Source organism: Protobothrops mucrosquamatus, unplaced genomic scaffold (genome assembly GCF_001527695.2).
Source record: "Protobothrops mucrosquamatus isolate PMUCROS unplaced genomic scaffold, P.Mucros_1.0 scaffold2282, whole genome shotgun sequence".
In the NCBI taxonomy this organism is placed as follows: Eukaryota; Metazoa; Chordata; class Lepidosauria; order Squamata; family Viperidae; genus Protobothrops; species Protobothrops mucrosquamatus.
This window is the reverse complement of record NW_015388369.1, coordinates 243,979-255,804: the sequence shown is the minus strand read 5'-3', so window position 1 is coordinate 255,804 and position 11,826 is coordinate 243,979. Positions and strand designations below refer to the sequence as shown.

General features: G+C 40.2%; 2 protein-coding genes across 2 annotated transcripts in view; one reads left to right on the top strand and one right to left on the bottom strand.

Moving 5' to 3' along the window:
* Positions 1-549: 549 nt before the first annotated feature.
* SLC7A6OS (solute carrier family 7 member 6 opposite strand) lies at positions 550-6,997 on the top strand. The gene is made up of 5 exons (XM_015824560.2): positions 550-787; positions 1,903-2,244; positions 4,589-4,789; positions 5,219-5,333; positions 6,347-6,997. Exons 1-5 carry the CDS (start codon positions 584-586, stop codon positions 6,475-6,477), a joined length of 993 nt encoding a protein of 330 aa, XP_015680046.1. The 5' UTR covers positions 550-583; the 3' UTR covers positions 6,478-6,997.
* A 4,052-nt stretch (positions 6,998-11,049) lies between these two features.
* The window catches only part of SLC7A6 (solute carrier family 7 member 6), a 15,784-nt gene continuing 15,007 nt past the window's right edge, over positions 11,050-11,826 (bottom strand). Inside the window, exon 9 of the mRNA XM_015824559.1 lies at positions 11,050-11,141. Coding sequence (XP_015680045.1) covers positions 11,050-11,141 — 92 coding nt within the window. The remainder of the gene's footprint in view (positions 11,142-11,826) is intronic.

Sequence of the window (11,826 nt, the reverse complement as noted above, 5' to 3'; positions counted from 1 at the left end):
TGGAGAATAGCTTGACTCCCTCTTCTTTGTGGCAGCCCCCAAGAGTTCTCATTGCCTTCTTCTGGCATGCTTTTCAGCTTTTCCTTCTAGAGCTGTATGCAACGAAATTTCATTTTGATGTATGCTGATTGGTGTACATTCAAAGTGACAATAAAGTTGTTGTTGTTGTCTTTAGCACTGTGATTTTCTGGCGATCTCTCTTCTACTAACTAGGACTGACCCTGCTTGGCTTCCCAGTAAAGACTAAGCGGGTTGTTTTTGTTTCTTCCTAAATGACTGATAGCCTTATTCTTTTTTATCTTCTTGCTAACTGCACCGAGGTTCTTCCGAAAGAAGGGCAAAGCCGCACCATTCAAATTCATAATACATCAAACTGTTGTTCCCTGGAAGAACCGGACATCGAGGTAGGGAATCATTTAGACCTCAGTCCCTCGAGGAAGCGGCGATAGCGTCATCAGACCGGGCGGCGATTTACGTCATTGGGAGTAAGCCGCCAATCTGCGGAGGGACTGGCCGGCACGGCAAGCGGAGCGGGGAAAGTTCCCATAGTCCCTTGCGCGTAGAGCGGCCTGGTCTGGTTGCCATGGAGACCGGCGCCGTGCTGCGCGTGAAGAGAAAGCGCGGAGGCCCTTTGCCGGCCGAAGCGCTGGTCCTTGCCTGCAAACGCTTCCGCCTTGAGGCTGGGGCCGCCGCCGAGGCCTCCTCCTCCTCCGCCGCCGCCTCTTCGCCCGGAGAAGGTGAGGTGGAAAAGACGCTCTTCAAGTTGGTAGCCACCGTAAACTCGGAGGTGAGGCCTCGCGTGTTTTGGCTGGGGACGTTAACAAAGAGATTAAATGTCTATTTAATCATCGTTAATTAATATGTCAGCTGCTTAAGCGCAGCGGAGTGGGGCATTCTGGGAGTTGAAGTCCACAAGCCTTAAAGTCGTCATGCTGGCTGGGGAATTCTGGGAGTTGAAGTCCAACACTGATCTAAATAAAGGTCGTTCTTGACTTACAACAACAATTCATTTAGTGACCACTCAGAGTTACAACGGCAGTGAAAAAAAGTGACTTATGACCATTTTTCACTCTCATGACCTGTTGTAGCATCCCCACAGTCACGTGATTTACATTCAGATGTTTGACAACTGGCTCATATTTATGACGGTTGCGGTGTCTCCCGGGGTCACGTGATCCCCTTTTGCAACCTTCTGACAAGCAAAGTCAATGGGGATTCACTTAACAACGGTGTTACTAATGTAACAACGGCGGTGATTCGCTTAGCAAATGTGGCAAGAAAAGTCCTAAAATGGGGCAAAACTCACTTAACTGACGTCTCACTGAGCAACATGAATTTGGCATTCAGTTTGTGGTCGTAAGTCGAGGACTACCTTCATTACTAAATTTTTTTATTCTTGTAACGTTTCACTGGGCAAAATATAGTGTACTTTAAACATTAAATATTTAAACATTTTTTTTTCTACAATTAAGTATGAAAAGGCTAATTTGGAGGAAAGGATTTAATAATTTAGAAACCTTATATTAACAGGGTTGATGTTGTATGTATGATTCCATATACAGTGTGTGTGTGTGTGTGTGTGTGTGTGTGTGTAAGTAGGTAGATAGATGATGGATGGATGGATGGAGAAATGGATGGAGAGATGGAGAGTTAACAGGATGAGATATTGGAGAAGGTTCCAAATACACCCATTTTGCACTCTCCGGAATTATGAGTCAAGATTTAATATGTTTATCTTGAATAGCTGTCTTTTTCTATTGGAAAACCCTAAAGGGGTGAGAGAAGAGATTATGCCGAGTGGGCAATTCTGGGGGTTGAAGTCCACGCACCTAAAAATTGCCAAGGTTGAGAGACATTGCTCTAATCCAAGGCGCTAACTGAACTTCTTGAAATTGTCTTTAGGCCGAACCTGTTGACAAATACATACGGGAAGCTTTTACCCAACAGAAAGGAGGCCAGATCCTGCGACCTGCTCTAGGGAGTGCTAAAAGAATAATCCAGGATCTCCGTTCTTCAAAGCAAGCCAAAAGGCAGGAAAGCCGATACCGCTTAATCACTAGCCTCCGTCCAAATCTCAGTGATGGGGAAAATGCCGTTCTCGGAGCAAACGAGAAAGAATCCGATGAAAAGAAACCATCTTCCATATCTGAGAAAGACAAAAACAACAGCAGCTCAGGCTTTCAGTTCTTTGATATTATACAGGAGGAGGATGTGGAAAATGATACACCTGCTGCCCCTTTACAGGTTAGTACTAAGTCCTGGACCAGCAGAAGTCTGCATTAAAGTGGGATAAGCCATTGATGCAAAGACAGTGACAAGATCCCAATTACAAGCCGACCCATAATGTATCTTAGGTTTAGAATAATGTTTTTTTCAACAGGATCTCTCAGTCTTATACAGTCTGTCTCATAATCTTAGATTGCTTATGGAGTTCATTTGTGAGTCCTGCTGTAAATGCATTGGACATTATTATGTGGTCACACCTGTTTTTAACTGCAGGATTCATATCCTGGAATATTTGCCATAAGAATTGAAGCCAATTTCCTCACTATGGTCCAGGATGGGACTCAAAACATACTCCTTCATAACAGTCTTTTTAATGGTTTTCATTGCATCAACATTTTAAAAAAAATAAAAATGATTTAAACAGAAACGAAGAATAATTGCAGAAATTTAAAATATGGTGTGAAATATTTCAGTAGCAATTAGCAGTTGGGGAAAAAAGGAAGGAAAAGGAGGATATTTTATTTTTTCCTTACCATTTTTGTTTTATTTTGCCTTTATCACTAAATCAAATCTCATCTTTAACATTTTTTACTTTTGTGATAGCGATAATATTAATTATAAATAAAAATATAAATGTGTTAAGGATTCCATTGTTTTATATGTATATACTGTATGTATGCATGTATTTATGTATTCTATTCCTTTTTATTCCTTTAATTAAAAATATGTTTAATGTGTTAATAATCTTTTAAGTGTTGCTTTGTGTTCTATTGTTTTAGCTGCATGTTTATAAGCTGTCCTGAGCTGTTAAGGGGGTGGCTATTATACAAATATTATTAATGAATAATGTGGTTTGTTTGGTTTGGGCTCCATTGTGAATCCAGCTATTACAAAACTCACAGATAATATTTCCAGTAATTGATCAATGAAAGAAGTTGCCATAAGTTGCCCACGTTTCCAGGCATGCCTAGGTCAAACTTTATGGTTTAAAAGCAAGTTCTAAGAATAGCAAGAATAACCCAGAACAAAGTGCAGTGTGTGAACCAGGCATCAATTGTGTTGCAACAGTCTGCTGCACTTTGAGTTCAGATAGCCGTGGGCTAAAATACCTTTTGATGTTATACCACCTTTATGGTGTGCAGCACTCCTCCAGCCACAACAGCCTCTTCATCCACTTGAAAAGCAAATAAGGGACAGTTCCACATTATCTAGAGAACATCAACAGGGAAAACCCGGCTAAAATTTTGCAGTGTCTGTCGGTGCAATGTCCTCAAGCTGTTATAATTGTGACATTAATGCAGATGTCGTCCACGAACCCTGGTATTTGAACTTTCTAAACCATTAAGTTGGACCCTAATAGGTCTGGTAATTTGGACAAGATATGGCAACTTTTCATTGACCAGTTACTCAAAATATTATCTCTGTGTTCTGGGTTTTTTTTAAAGTACATTTTACCGAGCTTCTGGTGTTATTAAAAGATCAAATACTGTAGTGAGTGGACACCTGATAGTTGGTCCTTAAAATTATATATTTCTAGCCTCACGTACCACTAAATAATAGCAGTCAAATAGAGTGCAGAAGTTTTATAAAAAGGCTTCTTGGCAAGTTCATATTTGGACATGACAAAAATATAATAAACGTGAGACCAAAAGATCAAGTAATACAAGGATTGCAGCTTTTGGCACCACAGGTTTTTTTTTCCTCCCACTTCTTCTGAATTACAAACTGTACCTACATTGGCATTAAAACTAACATTAAAAATGAAGCGTTGTGTTCTCGTGGGTCCTTTTATCAAAATTGGTTTCACTTAACACAAAATGGTAAAAAGTCTTGTAACTTTTTGTTAAGAGATTCAGTAACAAGAAAGAAACTGTGTTGCCCAATTACTGCTCCATAAAATATTTGCTCACAAAAGGGAAAGAAATTGTTTATTTTTAATGTTACCTTTTTTTCCAACTTAGTTTTAAGTCAAGGAATATAGTGTACTTCAAACATTAAATATTTAAACATTTTTTTTCTGCAATTAAGTATGAAAAGGCTAATTTGGAGGAAAGGATTTAATAATTTAGAAAGCTTAATATTAACAGGGTTGATGTTGCATGTATGATTCCATATACAGTGTGTATGTGTGTGGAAGTAGGTAGATAGATGATGGATGGATGGATGGATGGATGGATGGATGGATGGATGGATGGATGGATGGATGGATGGAGAGTTAACAGGATGGGATATTGGATAAGGTATACATGCGGTTGTGGGTTGACCAAAAATAAAGACAGGATAACATTCTAATAAGTTCTCTCTTTTTTTTCAAAAAAAAAAAAAGTTCTTTATTGACTAAAAAAAATGTACATCTTAACAGAAACCACATCCGGATGTGATCCTTTGCAATGCTGTAGAGATGATTCGTGAACGTTTAACAGTATCTGACAACACTAAAGAGGCAGAGGGTTGCTTAAATCAAGAAGAATATGTCTATGATATCTACTGTACGGAAACAGCTGCTCCAGGGTGGATCGAGAACATTCTCTCCGTACAACCTTACACTCAAGAGTTTGACTTGGTAAGTAAATCAGAAATAGCATCTCCTAAGGCAGACATGTCAAACGCGTGACGTCGCGAGACGTATCGGAGCTTTTTCCCCATTGGCGGCAATGGGGCGGGCGCGGTTTCCTCGTGACATGTCCGGTCCATGGGCTGGCAATTTGACACCCCTGTCCTAAGGGATGTAAAATTTAGGGAGGCTTGTTTCTTTCCTCCTTGTAAAACATGCTGAATTTCATAACTTAGAAGTGATTCAACCTATAAAATAACAAGCAGCTCCTGTACCTCGTTGCCTTATAAGCTTAAATTGCAGGTTCTTCTCATTCAAATGCCTCTGCCCTCAAGATTATGGATGCTCATATATCTTGTTTTTGCTTCGGTGATCCATGATAGGTGCTTGTTGTGTATTGTTTCTCAATGACAAGTGACACTGTGTGTTGAAATGCAGGGGGATGAAGAGCAGTTCCCCGAGGAGATCTATGAAGATGAAGATGATGAGAATAATGAGAACAACTGGCGTAACGACTACCCAGATGAAAATGAATTCCTTGATGAAGATGAAGGTGGTACTTGATTGATAATCGTATTTGTATACAGGTAGTCCTTGACTTAGAACCATTGGTTTAGTGACAATTCAAAGTTACAGCTGCACTGGAAAAAAATCTCCTTGCTCTTAAAGCCACTGCAGCATCTCCAGCCATGTTGTCAAAATTTGGGCGCTTGCTAACCATCATGTATTTACAAAGGTTGCCGCATCCTAGTCGCGTGACCACCATTTGCAACCATCCCAGCCAGCTTCCGGCAAGGAAAGTGAATGGAGGGGAAGCTCCTTCATAACATGCCAGAAGCGGTAATGTCTGGCCCAGTTTTATCTCAGTGGTGCTTTAACCTAGGGCAGTGATGGCGAACCTTTTAGAGACTGAGTGCCGAAACTGCAACCCAAAACCCACTTATGCATCGTCGAGTGCCAGATGGGTGTGGCCCATTGGCTGAGCATGGCCCATTGTGTGGGCATGGCTGAGATGGTAATGGCAGACTGGGTGGGACTAAAAAGTTCAATCAATTCCAACTTTGCAAGATCTTTTTTTTTTCCCGGGAGAAGTTGAAATTGACTGATTGAATCTTTTTTTTTTTGTACATGGCGGCGGAGGCCTAAAGCGAAAAGGTTTTATAAAACCCAGCTGAAGACCTAGGACTGGGGCGACGGCGCACGTGCCCACAGAGAGGGCTCTGAGTGCCGCCTCTGGCACCCGTGCCATAGGTTCGCCACCACTGACCTAGGGGACAATCAGCAGGAAAAAAACGTGAATAATCCAATAAAACGTGTAAGGGTACAGGGTATTTGTCCCTTTCCCAGTTTTAGTTTCTGCCATTAGTCTCTCATTCCACGGAAAAGGAAAAACGATCCTTAAAATGAACGAAACAGTAATAAACTTATTTTTTTGTTTTGGAGCAAAGTGTAAGAAAAGGAGTTGAGATACCGTATTAAAAAGACGGCCATAAATAACCAGGAGAAAAAAAGACTTCCAAAATCATTCCAGACCATCATCAAATTTGCTTTTCTGTTTTCTTCTAGAATCAGAAAAAAACAGCGGGGATACCAGTGATGAAGATTGTGGACGTATCAGGCGATCGTGGGAGAAGTATGAATCTGAAGTCCTGCGGGAGTGTGAATATGACGGAATAAAGGAACTGGATTCTGAGTAGCTTGCAGGATCTTTCCTATTCACGAGACCCCGTGTTGTGATGCGGCCGTTAGAAATTGCGGCACCGCAACCCTCACTTGTCGTGCTGTTTTGGCCAGAGCATCTTCAAATCGAGAGAAAGCGGATTGCCTTTAGCGTACACAGTCTTCGAAAATGAAGTGATGCAAATGATATTGGCAGTTTTTTGGATCTCAGCCGTGGCGTTGTACAAGTAAAGCCTGACATTAAAAGACAAGATTTGCCATTGGGGGATGCCTGAGAGCTCCTTTTGACATTGAAGGCAGAGGTTTCCAGAAAAAAAAGTCTCCTAAAAAGATCATTTTTACTATAAGACTGGAAATGTTGTTACCTTATTGAAGCAAATTGTTTGTTTTTGCAAGCATTGTTGGATCACTGCCTGTAGATAGATCTATACTTGAAAATAATTGTTCGGATTGGAAGTCTCTGCACCTTAATATTCCTAGTTGCCACGTATAAATCGTTGATAAACTTGACATATAAAAACACTTAAGTTATCCTTTTATTGTTGTATACTTTTATTATTAAGATACCCGCCTTGACGCATCCCTTTACTTTTGGGTCCAGGTTAGTGATATTTGATCATTCTCACTTCTCTTTGCATCGTTTACAAACGTAGTAGTTAAAATATACAGAATTTGAAGTTTACCTGACCTTGTTTCCTCTGTGGAAATTCTGTGAAGAAAAATATTTTTAACCAGCCATTATTATTTAGCTGATGTTTTCCTGCATTCTTTAGCTGTTTATGGTGGTGCCCCATCACTGGAGGTTTGTTTGGAATGGTATAGGGTTTCCTGCTTGAGCAATAGGTTGGACTAGAAGACCTCCAAGGTCCCGTCCAACCCTATTATTCTATGTTCTATGAGTTTATCAAATTAGCCAATTAGTTTTGAGTGAAGTGCTTACAGTTCATAGATCGTCCATCCCCTTGACCTGGTCCTATAATAGGTGGGGAGGAAACGGAAAAGCAGCATTTGCCAACCTTCAATTACGTAAGGATTTTTTAAAAATATAAACAGTCAAGCAGAGTGTATTGACTATCTCCCTCCTTTCAACCTAATTGTGGGATCTTTGGTTGTTTTCTTGCAGACCTTTCATTACCCAACTAGGTAACATCATCAGTGCTAGCAGCGAGTGGGGTTGGCTCTCATTTTATATACTAGTAACTAGTGGCTTGTCCTGTCAGTGTTGGGGGGGAGCGGTCCATTGGGTTGTTGTTGATCTAATTCTAATGATCTAGAGCAGGGGTAGGCAACCTTGGCTCTTTTTATGACTCGTGGACTGCAACTCCCAGAATTCCTGAGCCAGCCATGCTGAGGGGAAAGGGAGAGGCTTCCAAGCTGAGCCACGCTGGCTCAGGAATTCTGGGAGTTGAAGTCCACATGTCATAAAAGAACCAAGGTTGCCTATCCCTGGACTAGACCTAGGGCCTGCTCCATTCCCCTGTGACACCCCTATGCTCCTTACTTGGGACTTCCACCACTTCTCACTTAACACACGTCTTGGAGTCACAACCGGGACTGCTGGGATTGTTGTCGCTAAGCTATGCAGTCATGTGACCTTGTAACCCAAGAACTAGCTATAACTATCATCTTTTCTTCAACAATGTAACTGCCATTTAGGCAGAAGCAAGGTAGAGAAGCTGATCTGTACCAGCCCCTACTTGGAAACTAAAAACGATGACTTTAGCGTTATAGAATTATGGGTCCAAACTTTACAATATCTCTCTGTACCTAATAGAATGGTACATGAACTCTTTGCAATTATTGGCTGCAGCTAAAGCAGTAGAGATACTCTACTACTCTCTTTCAGTTTGAGTTTGCCTTGGGTAACTTGGATACCATCTATGCAATTTTCTTACAGGACTGCTTAAATTAGCTTCCAAATAAGGTCACCTAGAAAATCGTTAGTATTAATGAAACACAAGTTGTCCCATCACAAACTGATTCGTATTCTCATTCTTTTATTTCCACATGGTGGAACTTTAATTTTTCCCTTTCAAAGTTCTTGTACATACAGGAACTACAGAATTTGCTGTTGTGACAACTACCGTAATTGACCTAGTCAAGAGATAAAACAGTTCAGTTCTCCTGTAAAATAAAACGCATTTTAACAGCAGAATGGAGTATAAAAACAATTCAGGGTCGAGTTTAAAATTTAATGCCACGCTGTTAAACTAAATAAAACATGCTTTAAGGGTTTATTGGCGACAATTCTATTGCACTATGAAACCGAAACCTAATTAAAAAGCACCAAGATAAATGGATGTAGTACATTTTCAAGACATTTTTGATCTAATGCGGTCGATTCAAATCACTTGATTTCCATAAAGACTGAGAAACAAAGCTTCTTCACAATGTTGCTTTCTGGGTTCTTCACCAATACAATAAATACCACACCTCGTTTCTAAACAGGTGGTCAGAGTGGATTATAACTGGATTCAAATCCCAAAGCAAATCCAATTCTTGATTGAATAAAAAAGGAATAATTACATGAACAGATCTATGTATTTCTTTTAACTCACTACCTTCCATTTATAATATTATGGACTTAAGAACACAGTACCAATGATTTTGACAATTAAGCTCTGGAAACGTAACACAGACTATACATAAAGTTAGGTATTTAAAAGTGAGCAAAACTCACAACTGATAAAGGAGCCTCTCCTAAACTGAAATCCATCGTGTGAGTACTTAACGTTTTTAATTCTTTTAGCACCCATCAGTTTACCAGATTGCATACATAAGAGAAGCAAAGGGACATTGCTACCATTTTGCCTCTTTGCCAGGTCTGTGCCTCTGGAAACAACAAAAAGCCACAGAAAGACGCAACATGACATACTTTAGAGTGTCTGTTTGGGAGGTAAACATAAGATGCATGTTCTGAATTGATGGTGCTTTTCCTAACAGGGCACAAGCAGCCTTTTTCCAATACAAATTCATTTATCAATATTGGTTTGCAGCTAATAAGGTGGAAATGTCGTCCCAGAAGGAGAAGAGATAAATGGACAATCAAGATATTGATAAGTGGACTGTTGGACTACATTGGGCCTGAATTGCTGTCCTTAATCTTTGCCTTGTTTATACTAAAAACAAGTATAACGAAGTGAGAAACTGCATTTGCCACAGAAAACAGCTTAACCGTTTTCTCCCTATATCACTTTATAGGAACTATTTTTTCCTACTTGCATTAAAGAAAGTGCCTTTAAAAAATGTGCATTTTTAACCCTATGAAATCAGTCATACAAGAAGACCTAAAACAGGGGGTCTTCAAACTTGGCCCTTTTATGACTTGTGGACTTCGACTCCCAGAATTCCTCAGCCAGGCACATGTGCCTGGCTGAGGAATTCTGGGAGTCGAAGTCCACAAGTCATAAAAGGGCCAAGTTTGAAGACCCCTGACCTAAAAGAAAGCTTTAATAGCTCCTCAGGCTAAGTCCAACTATTGTGCTACCAAATGGTTCTGTATAAAATCCTTAAAATAATAGAGAGATGAAGCAGCATGAATTTCACTTGTCCAATGCCCAAAGTTGAGAAAGCCAAATGAACAATTGCAGTGCTTATTATGCTCAACTGCTTAAAAATGTTGGCTTTGAAGTCCTAGATTTAATACCCTATTGCATTGATTCCAATTTGAGCTACTCAAAATACACTTCCATCTAAACCTCTACTTTGATCCCAGCGATAGAAGTCAAGAAGAGATGACCACCAGCTTCTGGACATCTTGAGGATACGTGCGTGAACGAAGGATAGAGTTAAACTACTTCTAAAGATCAGAAAGCAGATAACCTGTCAAGATTTAATGATTTAACAGCTATGTAAAGATGTAGTGTAAGGTGGTTGAGGCAATGAAAGGATGATGCAGATGCAGAATCTGTGTCTGTGTCCCTTTAAGAGTAAGCAGGGACTGTATCCCTTTAAGAGCCTGAGTATAAAAGGGATTTTTTTTTGCTGGAGTTTCTCTTCTCGTCCGTTTGATTGCTGTAGTTGTTGTATATTGGAGTTTGCTGAATTATCACCACATGTATATATCTTATTTCTAGTGTGTATTTGTAGATAGTGTAATATAAACCACCATTTATACAAACCACTGTTTACTGTATTTACTCCTGGGTTACCTCAGCGCAATAAAACTGCATGCTCTGACTTCTTCCTAGCATATTCAATCACTTGGGTGAAATAGCTGGTCACAATCAGTAGTGCAGGATTAAACAACTGATTGCTTGGTAGAGCCGATGAAGCTTTCTAATTGTAGTAAGTTGGATAAGATATTTTTTGTGACACTAATTGTCTAACGTCCATACAGTCTCATCTTCGGGCACTTTGATTAAAAGACCTTTGATTTTGCTGCTTAAAAACGTTGAATTAAAAACCGTGGTGAATTTATGCCTGAGAATCCTGATGAGTTTTCTCGTTTTTACAAAACTTAACAAGCAAAAGGCAACCAAATCATGTCAACCGGATAGAATCTCCAAATCCAGACAGAAAATTTGGACTGCGCTGAGATATCCAGACTCTCATCCGGGCAGCTGATTGACCGAGTCCTTTTCCCCTCTTTAATTAGATTTGCTTTCTCCTTTTTCTTCAACAGCATCCATTTCTGTCAGAACACAGTAGCAAAGTAACTGAGTGGATCGGGTGACAGCACCTGGAGGAGGAGGAGGAGATTTGAGAGTGAATCATCTAATTATGAAAGATTATTTCAAAATCGAGTGGCTTGCTAAACCAAGATTGACCTTGGAACCTCTTAGAACAGAGGATGGTTCTGTTTGTATGCATCTGCTGCAAATCCAATCACCCAGTTTAATCTTTCCATAAGATGTGGATGCTGTATTTTTCCCCCCTTTAGTAACAATGTCTGCTTATCTGTTGAGCAGATATTACAACAGCCAAACATTTAACTGCTTGCAAAAAGGACAGAATTTCTCTATAATCTACCACCAACACAAGTTCCCCTGAGATGAACATTATTGCTTCCTCGGCTGACAGACACTAAATTTAACAGTGGACGTGATCTTTCCGTCTGCACAAAAATCTGTGGACCCAACCATACTGTTTCTTGCTTTCTTCTCTTTGTCAAAATGCAGGGGATGTCTCCTGAAAGTCAAGGTCTAAACCTCCAACTTAACATCTCCAGGACTATTTAAATGCAGAGCATCTCATTCTAGTCAGATGAAAGTTTGGGAAACGGCCAGTTACGCTGGAAGGAGAGGTCAAGCCAGGAACTAGCTTGGAATTGTTACACAGCTGCAGGTGTAATACGCTTGATCTCCCCCAAGTTCCATGAAGGGATCTGATCATTCCCAGTGGTAGGTAAGAAGTCTGGGGAGATT